The sequence below is a fragment of the Dermacentor andersoni genome, chromosome 2, assembly GCF_023375885.2.
Source record: "Dermacentor andersoni chromosome 2, qqDerAnde1_hic_scaffold, whole genome shotgun sequence".
In the NCBI taxonomy this organism is placed as follows: Eukaryota; Metazoa; Arthropoda; class Arachnida; order Ixodida; family Ixodidae; genus Dermacentor; species Dermacentor andersoni.
This window is the reverse complement of record NC_092815.1, coordinates 241,457,848-241,475,441: the sequence shown is the minus strand read 5'-3', so window position 1 is coordinate 241,475,441 and position 17,594 is coordinate 241,457,848. Positions and strand designations below refer to the sequence as shown.

General features: G+C 50.2%; 1 protein-coding gene across 3 annotated transcripts in view; it reads right to left on the bottom strand.

Annotated features, from left to right (window-relative positions):
* The window catches only part of LOC129387032 (uncharacterized), a 177,626-nt gene that overhangs the window by 130,044 nt on the left and 29,988 nt on the right, over nucleotides 1–17,594 (bottom strand). For all 3 annotated transcript variants that reach the window (XM_055075683.2, XM_055075682.2, XM_055075684.2), the window contains one exon: nucleotides 841–966. In XM_055075683.2, coding sequence (XP_054931658.1) covers nucleotides 841–966 — 126 coding nt within the window. The remainder of the gene's footprint in view (nucleotides 1–840; nucleotides 967–17,594) is intronic.

Genomic DNA, 17,594 nt, shown 5'->3' with positions numbered 1-17,594 from the left:
CTCCAAAAAGAAGGTATTTGAAGATGTATCTGGCTAGTTTTCTTTATCATTGTTTTCATCGATGCTGTTGTTTTTGATGCTCTATCTTCCCGTACACATAACGCCTAAAGGTGTTTTTCGAGCGCTGAGAGCTGCACGTGACGGTAGGACACATACTCTGAGCGGTAAAAACTGTCCTGAATACTGTTGCTTTGACTTTGTTGGTGTGCCATGGCTCCAAAGCCGTGGCGGCCACAACTGAGGCAGTCTTTCCTGTGCTGTTGTCCAGGTAACGCTGTTCTTATCATTGCGATATGATCAGCACTATTCCTAATAACCTTCAGAGCAAGCAGACTTTATAATCTAGGTACGATATTCCCTATAAAATTATGTGAGCTAGTCCCCGATTCCTTCGAATTTGATAAAAGTATCGCCTTTGTCTCCTAACCTTAAAAGAAAGTGGTCTTACCTAATTAAACTTGCACAAGATTTATTTGCTGTGTAAAACTATAGTGTGACGAAGTTAATGCTGCCTCCAATTGATCGCTTTCGAGCCCACGTTCGGGCAATGCTCTTTGCATTGGCTTAGCCAGAATTGAAAGCTTGGAACATATTCAGTTGTCTCATTCAGGGCACTGCGTTCCTGCTCAGAGTACCAGGAGTTGCTGTAATCTTTGAGCTAGGCGCGCGACCAAGACCCGCAAGAATTCTATGGCGTGGCTACTCTGATTGCATTCAGAGCAGCTTCATGTACGCATCTATACAAGGCTCAGCTTTGCTGCAAACTGAATCGGACGGAGCGGTGCACACTAGTCGAATGTACCACCAGTCCTAGTTGAGGAAGCATGTTAGCATACTTACCTCCTACGACGAACAGTCCTACGCCGACGGCATAAGCGGACTGCAGTGTGTTCGACAGTTCCGCGATGAAGTACGAACACAGAATGGCAGCCGGCGCGAAGCAGGCCACGATGAGAGCCAAGACCTCTGAAGAAAGAGGACACGCAACAAATATACTAGAAACTTAAGTTGTGTTCCAGTTTCTCTATTACTGCCAATAATGATTTCTGTAAGCGTATAATAGAAAGATTAAATAAAATTGTACGAGGCCGAATTAGACAATAATAGCCCCTATTTTTTAGCCAAGTTACGGCTGTAAATGCGGAGTCAACATATCTATTCCCAGCGGTGGACCTTTCTTGGACGGGCCCCGCCTTATCTGCCCGTCTCTCCTCTTCACGGTGCTGCTGTCAGTTGTTGTAGACGGCGGTTGTGCGTCACACGTCTATGGTATACGAGCAACGAAGTGTGATTCGTTTTCTATGCAGCAAGGGACGAACAGCCATCCAAATTCACAGGGAAATGCAGCTCACGTAAGGGGGAAGGTGTCTCGCTTTGAGGAGTGTGAGGTGGTGGTGTTGTGAGTTCGCAAGAGGCCGTGAAGACTTGCATGACAGTGAGCCTTCAGGTGGGGAGGCCGCGTGCGTCACTGACTGTTGACATTTCCCGTGTGGATGCAATGGTGAAAGCAGATCGGCGTCTGCAGCTCAACAACATTTCCAGGGAACTTGGCATTTCACATGGGAGTGTTTACGACATCGTTCACGGGTCCGTAGGCTACCGGAAGGTGTCATGTCGATGGCTGCCTAAGCAGTTAGATGACGTGATGAAAGGAAAGCGATTGATTGCTTCGAATGTAGCGAAGAGAGACGCTAGTGGGTTCAGCGCTACTGGCTCTAAACGCTAGTGGGTCGAGCGCTCCTGCTCAGCAACGGCTCTCGTGCTTGAAAGCTGTGACTGCCCTGCCCGTCGACGTTGTGCTGCTCCGAGCTGTGCCAAATAAGCACCTTTAGAATTGTTGGAGTGTGCTGGGTACCCTCAGACGATCATCCTGGAACTCCGGTCCCGTACCCTACCATCTACCATGCCCCAAGATGCCTCCCAGCAAACGCCTCCTCCTGCACCGACTGCGTGTCCCGGGGTGCCTCGTCATCGCGACCCTCCTATCTACACTGGAGCGGACGACACTGACGTGGGCGAATGGCTCACGGCGTACGACAAGGTAGGCGACCATAACAAGTGGGACGAAGCGGCCAAACTGCGCCATGTTCTGTTCTACCTCGCTGGAGTGGCCAGCCTGTGGTATAACAACCATCAAGCAGAGTTCCAGACATGGTCGGAATGTAAGACGTCCCTCGCCGATGTATTTGGTCGCCGTGCTGTTCGCAAGCTGCGTGCCGAGCAACGTTTCCGAGAACGAGCTCAACAGCCAGGCGAAACATTCACCAGTTATATCGAAGATGTCCTGGACCTATGCAGGAAAGCCGATTCGACCATGGTGGAGTCTGATCGAATCCGAAACATCCTGAAGGGCATAGAAGACGACGCCTTTAACATGTTGGTGGCCAAAAGTCCACGCTCTCTGGCTGAAATTGTCACACTGTGTCAGAGCTATGAAGAACTCCGCAGGCAGCGGTCACTGACCCGTCGATCTCTACCGCGTGACGAACACCTCGCTGGTTTGGCTGCCATTTCCAACCAGGCAGCGTTTCTCGCAGAAATGAAGGCGTTCGTCCGCGAGGAAGTTGCCCGGCAACTCTCGTTGACGGATTTTGCGCAGCCGCAGTCGGTAGACGCGCTTACGCCAAGTTTTGCCCCTCCGCTTCGCCGCGTCATAGCGCAAGAACTGCACGAGGTTTTGCCTGAGCACCACCAGCGTGTTCCTGCGGCTGCGCCTCACAGCTACGCCGAAGTCATGGCCAGGCCCCAACAGATCCCGACAGCTGTGCCACTCTGCTACGCGGAAGTCGTCACCCAGCCTCAACAACTCCCTCAACGGGGACCTCTCACGTACGCCGAAGTCCTCGCTATGCCCCGACAACAGCCTGTTATGCAATCACTTTACCAGCCGCCACGTCCAACGCGTCCTTCCACATGGATGGGACTTGCCGCAACGACTCGGTGGTGTACAGCGGACAATCGACCGATATGTTTTGCGTGCGGCTATGCAGGCCACGTCGCACGCCACTGTAGTCGCGTGCAGTCGCCCAGCGCTACACCATATGGGCCAAGTTCTATGGCAGGTTCTCCGCGCCCTTATTACGACGACGAACCTCGGGCTGCGTCACCACCATTCCGCCGGTCCGCTAACATCCGCCGCTCAACTTCTCCACGCCGACGCTCCCCATCACCGATGCGGCCTCGTCCCTAAGCTCGGGATGAGGAAAAATAATCGTCGCAGTCCATGAGGCAAGAACTGCGACCCCGTCGAAACGCGGAAGTCCTCAACGTAGCCCGACCAATGTGATAGACGTGTTAATTGACGGTGTGCGCACATATGCCCTCGTGGATACCGGAGCCGCTGTATCAGTTATGGACGCAAAGCTTTGTCGCTTCCTTCGAAAGGTTACGACGCCCATTGCTGGACTCGCCCTCCGAACAGCAGGCGCACAGCGTATTCACCCGATTGCGGCGTGTACCGCTCGTGTTCTCATCGAGGACGTTGTATACGCCGTCGAATTTATTGTGATTTCCTCGTGCTCCCACGAAGTTATCCTGGGGTGGGACTTTCTCGCCCGCCACGATGCCGTCATCCATTGCGCACGGGCCGAACTAGGACTGTCGCCGATCTCAGATATGACGCTTGCCGATAATGCTTCTTTTGCGAACAAACTACTCGTCAGGCACGACACAAACCTTCCTCCCAACTCGTCAGTGATTGTATCAATGCATTGCAGCAGCCTCTCTGACACCATCGCATTACTTTCTCCTTCGGGCCACTTTTATACTCGAGAAGGTCTGCTGCTGCCTTTTCCAACTGTGAACGTCAAACAAGGCTCCACAGCTAGTTTTGTCTGTAACCCCTCCTCATACCCTGTGATGCTGCTTCAAGGCGAATGTCTTGGCCACGTGGAAGTGATCGACGGCGTACAAATTACGGATGTTCCCGAAGACACGTCCTGCGCCAGTTACAACACGCTCGGTTCTCTACGTCAGACCCTTTGCCCACAGGTGTGTTCGATTCATCTACTGCCGATGGCCTCACCCCACCTCAGCGTTCGCAGCTTCTGCGCATCTTAGAAGAATTTCGTTCTTCTTTTGATGTCGGGCAATCTTCCCTGGGCCGGGTGTCTGCTGTCACGCACCATATTGACACTGGCTCCCAACCGCCATTGCGGCAACGACCATATCGCGTCTCTCCCACAGAACGTCGTGTGATTAATGAGCAAGTGGACGATATGCTTCGCCGCGAAGTGATCCGACCCTCGAACAGTCCATGGCCATCTCCTGTCGTCCTTGTTACGAAAAAAGAAGGCTCGGTACGGTTCTGTGTAGACTATCGGCGGCTGAACAAGATCACTCGCAAAGATGTATACCCGCTGCCGCGAATCGATGACGCCATCGATAGCCTACAAGGAGCAGAATTCTTTTCATCTCTAGATTTACGCTCCGGCTATTGGCAAGTACCCATGGCTGACGTCGATAGGCCGAAGACAGCCTTTGTCACACCCGACGGCTTATACAAATTTAACGTCATGCCGTTTGGACTTTGTAATGCGCCAACAACCTTTGAACGCATGACGGACACAGTTCTCCGCGGTTTGAAGTGGCACACGTGCTTATGTTATCTCGACGACGTTGTTGTTTTTGCCTCTGACTTCACCACGCACCTTCAACGCCTACGGCGTGTTTTGACGTGCTTAGCAAATGCTGGCCTCCAACTGAACCTAAAGAAGTGCCGATTTGCAGCGCGGCAGCTCACGATACTAGGTTACGTCGTCTCGAAGGATGGAATCATCCGCGATCCAGACAAACTTCGTGCCGTTGCTGAATTTCCTAAACCGACGTCCGTCAAAGAACTGCGCAGTTTTGTAGGTTTGTGTTCCTACTTCAGGCGCTTCATTCGCAATTTCGCCGCCATCATATCGCCCCTGACAAAGCCCCTTAGCAGCAATGGACTTCTACATTCGTGGTCGTCCGAGTGCGACGAGGCGTTCACTAAGCTCCGTCGTTTGCTGACGTCTCCTCCCATTTTGCGCCACTACGACCCAACGGCACCGATTGAGGTACACACAGATGCCAACGGTGTTGGCCTGGGCGCTGACCTAGCGCAGCGGAAAGAAGGGTTTCCTGAATATGTTGTGGCATATGCAAGCCGTATGCTTACTAAAGCCGAGACCAATTACACCGTCACGGAAAAAGAATACCTGGCGATTATCTGGGCGCTTACCAAGTTCCGGCCCTATTTGTATGGTCTACAATTTGATGTCGTCACGGACCACCATGCACTATGCTGGCTGTCGTCATTGAAGCGTCCCTGAGGCCGTCTCGCCCGCTGGGCGCTTCGCTTACAGGATTACGATATCCGCGTACTGTACCGCAACGGATGCCAGCATGCTGATGCTGATGCCCTCTCACGTTCTCCCTTGCCCGACGACAATGCCTGCTCCGCAATATCCCAGCTTGACGTTTCTTCCGTCGACATTGTGACCATCGCTTCTGAGCAGCGCAAGGACCCCTGGATTGCCTCCATCATAGACTGCCCTGCTGATCCGTCATCACAGCCAACCACTCGTGCATTGCGCCGTCAAGCTCGCCATTTCGCCATTCGCGACGACCTGCTTCACCGACGCAATTACACCTCTGACGGCCGCCAGTGGTTATTAGTTGTACCTCGAAGCCTGCGTTCTGAAATCTGCGCATCGTTCCACTCTGATCCACAATGTGCTCACTCGGGACTTTTCAAAACCTACCAGCGCCTCCGACGACGCTACTACTGGCGAGGAATGTGCAACTACATTCAAAAGTTCGTTCGCTCATGCCCCGACTGCCAGCGCCGAAAATCTTCAGCCCACCACTCGCCAGTTGGTCTGCAGCCTCTACCCTGCTCGTGCTTTAAAGCTGTGACTGCCCTGCCCGTCGACGTTGCGCTGCTCCGAGCTGTGCCAAATAAACACCTTTAGACACTGAATAATCTGCAACGGTATGCCGACGAGGGTGAAATTTAACCGGACCGCGTTTTTACTGGGGCTGAAACGTGGATACTGCATTTTACGCCGGTGCCAAGTAGCGGAGCATGGTGCGGCAACATCCTGGTTCGACTGTGACAAAAAATACCGTTCAGTGCCTTACACTGGGAAAGTTATGTGAATGGTCTTCTGGGACCGCCGAGGATGGCTACTGCTGTGTTTCATGCCACAAGGTGCAACCATCAGTCGCGACAGTTATTTTGCCACACTAGCCCGTCTGCTGGCTGCCATCAGGCGAATAGGCCGAGGGATTCTCGATGTGGACGACACGGTTATCCTCCACAACAATGCGAGGCCACATCTGGCAATCAGAACCACCAAGCTGCACCGGTCATTTCACTGATAGAGTCTGGACCACCCACTATACTTCACCCTTAGTGATTTGCAAGTTTTTGGTCCCCTGAAGTTCTTCGCAGGACAGTGATTCACGTGCAACGATGAAGCCAAGACAGCAGTCCGACGGTGATTCCACATTCAGCCGGACGAGTTCTACCTCAGAGGCATGTTAAATTTTTTGCTGCGATGAGACAAAGGTCTGAACCGGTATCGGGACTATGTGTAAAAAGAGTGTAAAGTACGTAGAATAGTTCGTATATATGTAATTACATGTACCTGCCTTACTTTGGCTAATTAAAGATAAGAGATAAGACTGTTTAATTCGCTATCGTGGTATTTAGTGGTCTATTTGGAAACAGTTTGCAAACCCTAATGACGACGCCAGCGTCGCTCCTGAATTTCGACTATCGAGCTAGCCGCGAGGTACAAGACCTGCCCCAGTTGCACGGACTTTTACCCGAGACGTCTGGAAAAACGAAGGCCAAGTAAGCAGCCCGGAAAACTGACGCACCATCCCTTGCAGCCATCGTACTGAAACTGCCCAGCGAGTTAATTTCGTGGAGCGTTGTTGAACGACCCGGAAACCATGCTCGAGACTTTTGAAAGGTTCTCAGCCTCCAACAACACGACCTCTCAGGTAAAGCCGCGCCTTGTATAATTTTCCTTGGAAGACGTCGTGAGCTCTTGGTTCGAGAGCCGGGATTCCACACTTACAATGTGGGACTTGTTCCGCAGCAACTTCCTTATGGCCTTCTTGAGCGTTCGCCGAAAAGAAAGGACCGAAATTATATTGGAAGCCCGAGTGCAGATACCCAATGGGAACGTTGCCATCTTTACAGAAGACATGACCCACCTTTTCCGCCACGCCGTCCAGGAAATGTCCGAATAGAAGAAAGTTCGCCTATTCATGCGTTGTGTGAAGCAAGGACTTTTCGACGAAATGATGGTGAATCCACCAAAGGTCAGCCAAGAGATCTTTTACTGAGGCCACTAACATCGAGAAGCCACTAACTGAAACGCGTAACAAGCAGTAGAACCGCCACATGTTTATGACAAACTACTCCGAAGTTCAATCACTGGGTACAGGCGACTCGTGTGAGTCCGTCAGAAGTGTTATGCGGGAAGTGCTTATCCTATAAAATAACGACGTGCGTCCACGTTTTGTTCCTTCATGTTTGTCCATTAGCTCTTCCGTCAGTGTAACACTAAGCGCAATGCAATCATAAATCTTGTGCTTAACAAGTTCTCTTCGTCGTATCCTTGAGTGGCTTCAATTGCTGACATCGTACGCGAGGAGATCCAGCAGTCACTAGAAGTACCTGAACTACCACAGCCTCAGCCAGAAGCGATCTACGCCGCTGCCACCTGCCAGCACATACCCACTCCGCGTCCACGTCAGGCCCTGCAGCAAAGAGGCCGGAAGCCGCCGTCTCCAGCCCGCCCACCTGTCCGTCCACGCAGCACCCCGAGGAACACACACATGTGGAGTGCCCCCGACCACCGCTCGCTGTGCTTTCACTTCGTAGAAGCGGGTCACGTGTACCACCGGTACGCATACCGCGAGATGGGACTACGAGGCTTCGCCGTGAACGCACCGCGCCCGATGCAATGCGAACGACCACATGAGATTATCGACTACATCGCAGCCACTGAGATGAAACTGCGACAGCCTTCCCATTCGCCGTCGCAGTACGCTAAATGTAACCCCAGGGCCGATCATACAGCCGCGTGCTGTTACTTGTCTTTGTCGAGGGTCCCTGCAACAAAGTTATCGTGTTTTGTCTCCATGCTGGACCGGCACGTCGCTCATCCTTAGGAGATTCTTGTTCGTAACGTTGCATTAGTGCGCTCGTGTCGATGTTTTTGATTGACCGCGCATGTGTATAAATACTCGCCTAAGTGTCGGAAGGCGGGTTATTCCCGCGCCGATGCTCGACAGTGGCTGCCCGACACACCGCCACACTAGTTTCCTAACCGGGCCAAACTCGCCGTAAGAAAACATGTTTGAAGGACTCTGTACTGCTGTCACTGTAGAAGCACTGTCGCGTTACGCGTGGCATTTTGGTGGAGCTGCTGGGTACAGCGTCCTTGATGAGGACACCCCTGGTATCCTATCACGGCAGCCCGCTGTGAGAAAACCCCGTAGAGTGCACCGGAGCGGACGACGCCAACAAAACCTGCATCCGGAATACGGTCTCCTTACGACGACGCCCGAGGCAAGCAGGAGACGTTCACTACTAATGACGCTCCGAACGCGGCTCCGGTCATCTTGCAGCCACCACGTGAGCCCTTCCGATTCCATGCGACGTCATACGAAGATGCGGAAGAATGGCTTGAATAGGTCGAGCGAGTAGCTGCCTTTGACAACTGGGACACCGAGGTCAGTCTGCGCCATGTCTTCTCACGTCATGACTTTGCAAAAACTTGGTATGTGAACCAAGATTCATCATTGACCACATGGGCCGCATTCAAGGCCACGTATCTGCAGGCCTTCGCAAGTGCCCTATGTAAGGAACGAGCAAAGCTGATGTTGCAGTCAGGAAGGCAGTAACCTAATGGAAGCGTGGCTGGTTTCGCTTAAGAAATGACGCAGTTGTACCGTAGCACGGACCACAACACGCCAGAATAAAATAAGATGGGCTTCTAATGACCGACGGAAAAGCGGCGGAAAAGTGGCCTAAAAGCGACGCAAAACATTCCACTGGGCACAGGAAGCATTCGGGGTAGCTACAGGCGGCATTGGCAGTCACGCAGTCTCAAGTTACGACTGACACCGCGGCTGCTCACGGTCTCCCGCGCGTGCCAAGTTCAGAGTGGCGCACATTCAGCCTACCACCCTTTTGCAAGGCGCCGTCCAGCTGCAGATTCGAAGCAACTGGCCATCGTGCTCGGCCACTTTCAACTAGTCGTTCCCGAGCAAGGAGCAGCAATGCAAGGATGAGCGACGTCTGGAAAACTGCGGATCACCGCCCCCTCTGCTTTCATTAGGCGAAGCCGGCCACGTTTACCGACAGTGCCATTTCCGAGACCTCGGACTGCGAAGATTTTCACTGTATGGACCCTGGACCGCGTCATCAAGAAACCCAGTTGTAGATGGCTAAGACGGAGAGCGGAGGGCCTCGCTCCTCTCGCTTACAGTCTCCTCGACAATTTAACTCGCCCCATTGCCAACAACACAGCCACCCGTGGGAGGTTTTCTAGCCCCCGCAGTGGAAATTGAGAGTGGCAGCCTTAGTAGTTCAGGTAGGTGAACGTCGAATAAGTCAAGAATTTCTATTTCTGCGAAGCATCGACGGCTCCGTCACCATATGTGCTGATTAAATTCGACTGCAAAGATGTGAAGCAATGCCAACCAAAGAATGGACGAAGACACACACAGCTGAACCAATAGCGACGGCACAGCACCTCGATCTCAATTGGACGACACCATGTCACTCCCACTCCATGATACACCGCCGCCAAGACAAGATGACGCCCAAGCACGAGTCTATGTCGCAAGGTACGTCCGAGTCGTTGCGCCGCAGCACAGACTCTACATTACAACGCACCTGCAACTGTATAAGACGGAACAGTAAGGCCGCATTGCCAGCATCGGATGTGCAAGGTCTCGTCGAGGGCCATGAAATCACAGGGCTAGTGGACACGGGAGCAGACTATTCCTTCGGTCATCGTTAAGCTGAAGAAAGTGCCAACCAACTGACAACGCCCACTGCTTCGCATGGCTGGCGGTCACATTATCACTCCGATCGGAAGGCGCACGTCAATAATTGCAGTGCGTGCCTATAGGTACCTGGTGACGTTCGTTGCTCTCAAACAGTGCTCCCCGACGTTATTCTTGGGATGGACTTCTTAACAGAGAACGGCGCACTGATCGACCTAAGGACGAACTTTATAGCATTTTCTGCTGACCATGCCCTACCGACAAACGTAAACGCCGCACACACTGTCTCACTAAATATTGTCGATGACCTTGGAAATCTGCTACCCTATGTAAGCATTGTCGTTTCCCTGAGCGCTGAGCATGCGGGCGATATTGAGGATGTTATCAAATAGAAACAATGCTTGCTTTTTGACTGGGGTGTCACGATAGCGCGGAGCATCGGCAGACTCCAGAAAGGACAAATTTACGTCGTGCTTAATAAACTATAGAGGACACAAACAACGGCTTAACAAAGCAACCTGCGTGGCTTCTTTAGAAAAAAGTGCGTGCTCCATTGACGTTGTCGCACTCGATGAAACATATTCAGCAGTGACTCTACAGCAGTGAAAACCGTTGTCCCAAATCGATGACACGTTGGACCGTCTTTTCCACGCGAAGCATTTTTCTTCCATGGAGTTGAAATTCGGATGCTGGCAAACTTAAATATACGAAAGACATCGGGACATGACTGCTTTTTTAACGCCAGACGGGCTCTACGAGTTGAAAGCGATCGAGTTCAAAGCCAACGTTCCAAAAGGTATGCACACCCTGGGCACGTCTGAAATGCTGCACCTGTTTCGGGTATCCGGGACGATGTCGTTGTTTTTCCCCAAACGTTAATGAACACACTACATGGTTTAAATGCAATCTAGGCTTTACATTAGTACCCGCAAAAATGCCGGTTCGCATGTCAAGAAGTTCCTTGGTCACTAGTGGACAGTAAAAGCGTTCGCCCCGACCTTAACAAAACAGCGGTGATTCTAAACATTTCGCCACTAACTGATAAGAAAGGTTTGCGGACGTTCTTCGGACTGCGCGTCTACTGTCGGCACTTCGAACCAGAATTCTCGAATCGCCGAGCCACTCATACGTCTAACGAAGAATAACGCCGACTTCACAAGTGAAAGAGCACCAATTGAGGCGTTTAAGAAACTCCAGCGCCAACTGTAGTCGCCGCCAATCCTCGTCCATTTTGACGACGCTGCCGAAACAATAATTCACACTGACGGAAGTGGTATCGGTCACGGCGCAGCACTCGTACAGAAGAATAACGGCCAAGAAGGCGCCATTGCTTATGGCAGCCGGTGTTTATACAAAGCGAAGACAAATTATTCTAAATGTAAAAAAGGATGCCTTGCCATAATATGGGCGGCGTCAATATTTCGCCCCCATCTTTGCATGAGGCCCGTCAACATTGTCGCCGACTACAACGCCATATGTTGGCTTGCGAACCTTCTAGACTCCTTGCCCGTGGGAGCTTAAGGCTGCAGGAAGTTTCGTTACATATGTATACAAAACAGGATGAAGCCATTCCGACACTGACTGCCTGACACGAGCAGCTGTAGGCACGACGTCAAAAGACACCAACAGTGACGAGTCCTTTCTTTGTATCGTCACTCATGTCGACTTTGCTCAGCAGCCACACGAAAACCTTGAATTACAAAACCTCATTCGTTACCTTCAGCACCGGTAAAATGCATTTATTGTATACCCTCCTTTTTAATGATAATGGTAAGCTTCCAGTCAGGAGCCCACAATGTCTGCCGTATGCGATCCAACCCATTTTTATTCTTCTATGAATTTCCTTCTCATGACCACGGTTCCCTGTGATTAATTGACCTAGGTAAACGTACTCCTGCACAGACTCTTGAGGCTAACTGGCGATCCTGAAGTCTTGTTTCCTTGCTCGGGTATTCATCATTATCTTTGTCTTGTGCATATCAATCTTTAACCCGACTCTTGCACACTCTCTGTTAAGGCGCTGAATCATTGTTGTGACTCCTCTGCACTATTGCTGAATAGAACAATGTCATCGGCAGACCGAAATTTGCTCAGATATTAGCCGTCGATCCTTACTCCTAAGCCTTCCCAGTTTAATAGCTTGACTACGTCTTCCAAGCACCCAGTGAAAAGCATTGGAGAGATTGTGTCTCCTTGTCTGACGCCTTTCTTTATAGGTCTCTTCCTACTTTTCGTGTGCATAATTAAGGTAGCTGTAGAATCTCTATAGGTATTTTCCAAAATATTTACTTAGGTGGTCTGTACTCCTTGATTACGCAATGTCTCTATGACTGCTGGTATCTCTACTGAATCAAATGCCTTTTCGTAATCTACGAAAGCCATATAGAGAGGCACATTGTACTGTGCGGATTTCTCAACTACCTGGTTAATTACATGGATGTGATTCATTGTACAGTATCCCTTCCTGAAGCGAGCCTCTTCCCTTGGTTGGCTGAAGTCCAGTGTTACCCTTATTCTATAGCAAATTACCTTGGTGAATATTTTATATAACACTGGGCGTAAGCTAATGGGCCTAAAATATTTCAACTCTTTAACGTCTTCCTTTTTGTGGATAAGTACAATGCTTCCATTCTTCCAGTTTTCTGGGACCCTTGCTTTAAACAGACACTTCGTATAGAGAGCGGCCAGTTTTTCATGCATTATGTCTCCTCCATCTTTGATTAAATTGACAATTATTCCATCTTCTCCTGCCATCATTCTTCGTTTAATGTCCTGCAAGGCCCTTCTGCCCTCGTCGCTAGATATAAAAGGAGTTTCTGTATCCTGTTAATTGCTGTTTTGAATGGAGGTGTCCTGACTCCTCTGGGTACTGTACATGGGCAGTATAAAATTCTTCCGCTGCTTTTACCACACCTTCGAGACTGATGATAGCATTACCCTGATTATCGTTCGGTGCAAACATCTTCGTTTGTCTTATGCCAAGTTTTCTTCTGACTGATTTCAGGCTGCGTTCAATTTTAATGCTTCTTCAGTACTTCTCACGTTATCATTTCGAATATCCCTTATTTTCGCCTTGTTGATCAGTTTTAATAGTTCGCCGAATTCTATTTTATCTCTCGAGTTGGATACTTTCCTTCGTTGTCACTTCTTTATTAGGTCCATTGTAAATTGGGAGAACTTGCCTACTGGTTGCCTTGATGTCTTGCCTCCCACTTCCATTGCTGTCTCTGAAGCCAACCTAGTTACGGTTCCGTTCATTACCTCTATGTAGTCTTCATTTCTAATATCATGTCTCTAATGACGACTTCAATGCGAAATTGGGGGAAAAGCAAGCTGGTAAACAAGCAATTGAAAACTATGGCCTCGATTATAGGAACATTAGAAGAAAGATGCTGGTAGAATTCACAGAAAGGGACAAGCTGCGAATAACGAACACCCTTTTCAGGAAGCGTAGCAAGAGAAATTGCACCTGGAAAAGCCTTATGGGGAGTCAAGAAATGAAATTAATTTTATACTTTCTGCCGACTCCAGCATAGTGCAGGATGTAGAAGTGATAGGCAGGGTAAAGTGCAGTTATTATAGGTTAGTGAGGGCTGGGATTCACCTCAATATTAAGAGAGAAAGAGTAAAATTGGTCAAGAAGAAACAGGTCAACCTAGAGGCCGTAAAGGCAAAGGCAGACAAATTCAAGCTGGTACTTGCAAACAAATACGCAGGCTTTGAACAGAGAGATGAAATATTATTGTGGCATTTCTAACTAGAACGGCAGTAGGAAAGACATAATATCAGTGAGACGGGCGCGTTGTCCGCCATTTTATTCTAACTTCTTTGTCCTAATTTCCCTCATAGCCCACTTCGTCTTATTTCATGCATCCACCGCAGACCGCTTCAATCATTTATAAAATAAGTTATAGGGCCTAGTAGAAAACCAATTTCCAAACGAGAAGTTTATGAATTACTCTGTCTAATACCTTAGTAAAGCAGGAAATAAGGAAACTAATAATCTCAAACTGTGCGTAAAACACTCTGTTAGAGCTCCACACAAATAATGTTTGCCGGAACCACCTTGAACCCTTGTTAGTTAGGAAGAAAACGGCATATGCTGCCGTATGCTGTCGCTGACGTCCGCGGGCCGATCATCGGCGCTGGTTTTCTGTGGAAGTTTAACCACCTCGTCGACCTTCGCAACTGCCGCCTTGTTCACTCCTCAACGAACCTGTCCGTACAAGGAATCACCACGCCTGCAGCGCCTTTTTGTCTCGCACAAGCGCACACGCGAGTACCGAAACCGTGGTCCACCATCCCGACAGCTGTTCGAACCACCCTCGCCAGATCGTCCAATAGTGCAAAACGTCAGGCACCACATTGTGACTAAAGGACCACCAGTATACGCACAACCTCGCCGCTTAGCACCAGACCGTCTGAAAATTGCAAACCAAGAATTCGAGCAAATGCTCTAGTTGGGCTTCGTTCAACCGTGCGCTAGCCCTTGGTCATTTGCTTTACGCATGGCGCACAAGAAGACGGGTGATTGGCGACTGTGTGGCGATTACCGCGCCTTAAACAAAGTGACGATCACCGATAGGTACCCTATACCTCACACCCACGATTTCACCGCATGGCTTAATGGTTGCTGCATACTTAGCAAGGTAGATCTAGCAAAAGCCGACCATCAGGTTCCGGTCAAGTCTTCCAACATTCCTAAAACCGCAATCATTACCCCTCTTGGAATGTTTGAATAAGTGCGCATGTCATTCGGCCTCCGTAACGCCGCTTAAACATTTCGGCGGTTCGTCGATCAAGTACTCCGTGGCTCGACTTGTTGCTTCGTCTATTTAGACGACATTCTTGTATTCAGTCGCTCTGCTGTGTAAGACGAATCTCACCAACATAAGGTGTTTGAACGTGTCCGTCAATATAGCCTGGTTGTAAACATCTCGAAGAGTGAGTTTGGTGTTGCTTCTCTCTATTTCTTGGGCCATCGAGTAGATGAGCATGGCATCGAACCCGTACCATTCCGTGTCCAAGCCATTAAAGATTTCCCACGTCCGTCTTCCACCAAGCAATTACGGGAATTTCTGGGCCTCATCGATTACTACCGCTGTTTCATTCCTTGTTGTGCTTCAGGTTTGCAGCCTCTGCACATTCTACTCATTGGCACACCATGAGCTAGCACGCCTATCTCATTCACTAATGCTCCTGGATCTGCTTTTCTCTCAGCCAAGAACGCCATTGCTACCACTACTCTACTGGCACACCCGCAATCAGACGCTCCAATGTCCGTATGGTGGATGCCTCTGACGTAGTTGTCGGAGCCGTGTTTCAAGAGCTGCTTCGCAAGACATATGGCAGCGCATATCTTTCTTTTCAAGGAAGCTGACAGTGCAAGAAACCCGCTACAGCACTTTGGGTCGCGGATAGCTAGGAATCTACCTGGCAGTCCGCCCTTTCCGTCACAATGTCGAAGGACGTTAGATATTTAGTCTCACCGTCCACAAACTGCTTATTTATGCTATTACCTCGAACAGATATTCCCACACTCCCCGCGAAATTTGCCAGCTTGCATATATCTCCGACTTCACTACTGATATTTTCCATATCAGTGGTGGCGATAATCCCGTCACTGACGCTCTGTCGCGTATTCAAATAAATGCAAGCCAAGTAAATCGTTCCGGCGTTGACTTCGCCCGCCTCGCTACCGCTCAATGCAAAGACCGTGAACTTCAAACACCCCGCACTGCTAACGATTCTCTGTGCTTCGAAGATATCTTACTGCCTGGCTGCATATCACAGTGATATGCGACATGTCTACGGGTCATCCTCGGCCGTATGTTCCGCAACAATTTCGGCAGCAAGTTTTTGACGCACTACACTCCTCATCGCACCCTCGAGTACGTGCTGCAGTACATCCCCGCGTTTTCCCTGGAGTACGTGCCACACAACGTATGGTCACTTCCTACCATCTGTGGTCGCGTATGTACGCTGACGTTCGTTGCTGGACTCGGGCATGCATACAGTGCCACCGCGCCAAGGTAAGTTGACACACTATGAGCGCGCCTGGTCATTTTCCACTACCAGACATCCGTTTCGGCCACGTTCACATCGATATCGTTGGTCCGCTACCACCGTCCTAGAACCAACGAGACATACTCACTTGCATCGACCGCTTCCCACGGTGGCCTGAAGCAATGCCACTCTCTCACATTACTGCAGAGTCCGTAGCCCTGGCCATCTTTAATACCTAGATTTCTCGTTATGGCTTATCACACACTACAACGACAGACAGAGGAAGACAATTTGAGTCATCCCTGTTTCAAGCTCTCTTTCGTCTTCTGGGTGTAACGCACGTACGAACGACAGCTTATCACCCAAGATCCATGGCATGGTAGAACACTTCCATCGTCAACTAAAGGCAGCACTTCCTTCCCATGACTCCATGATTCCATGAACAGAGCGCCTGCCTTTGTTTCTACTAGGTCTTCGCACAGATCTGAGAGCAGATGCAGAGTGTTTCTCAGCAGAACTCGTTTTGGGCCTGCCACTTCGCGTACCGGGTGAGTTCTTCACCTCAAGACCGTCAGCTGCTGACCTACAGTCTCACACCGACCGCCTCTGTATTACAATCGCCACGTTTATACCACCGCGGCTTCGTAACGACCGCAGGAATCTTTACGTGAGGCCAACTCTATTTCAAAGCAGTCATGTATTTATCCGTCACGACGCTACTCGCGCTCCTTTACATCCTCCTTACGACGTTCTCTTCAAAGTCCTCAAGCATGACGCCAAGTTTTTCACACTTCTTGTCAGCGGACGCGAAGAGACAATTTTCATGGACCGCTCGAAGGCAGCTCATCTAGACTCTGGCAGTGCCATCTCCACACCTTAAACCGCTCAACGGCCGTGCCTTCATCGCTAGAAGGGGGGGGGGGGGGGGAGGGGGGAGTGAGTCATGTACTGGACAGTACTCATAGAGCCCCGCGGTGGAAGAAATATAGACTGGACGGGCGCCATCAGGCATATAGGCTCATCAGTGGCAGCCGCGACATCAACGCAGTCATCTGCTTCATAACTGGCGATTCTTTATGGGCCTTCTGTTCCTACACTGTGAACGCGTATCTCTCTGTGTGCGTCTTTGCAGAGAAGGCTTCCATATTTTTTCCATCCTTCTTTCTGATCCTTGCAAGAAGCCTTGTCAAGCCCGCCTACTCATACACCTTGAACGCTCCTTTTATAGCCTTACTTGGGAATGTGTCTTCTGCTTCGTGAATGCTGGCTTCCATGGCGGCATCGGGCCTTGGGGTTGCAAAATATGGAAGGCATAACTACACAGCCACCCTCTACGTAGGACACAAGAAGCTTCAGCTGTGCCTTCCTGATGGAAGTCACCAGTTGTATTAGACTGATTCGTTGATAAATTTTGGATTGTGGAGGTGGCACCTTGACTCCTTGCAGAATGCACCTGGTTGGCTTCTTGCCAATATTCACGGGGTAGAAAGCACGCTTTCTGTAAAGCGATAAAAGGACCGGTGCAGCTGTGTCGGTAGGCGCACCAGACAATGAGTGTTGCAGGGATCAGCAATAAAGGTGGA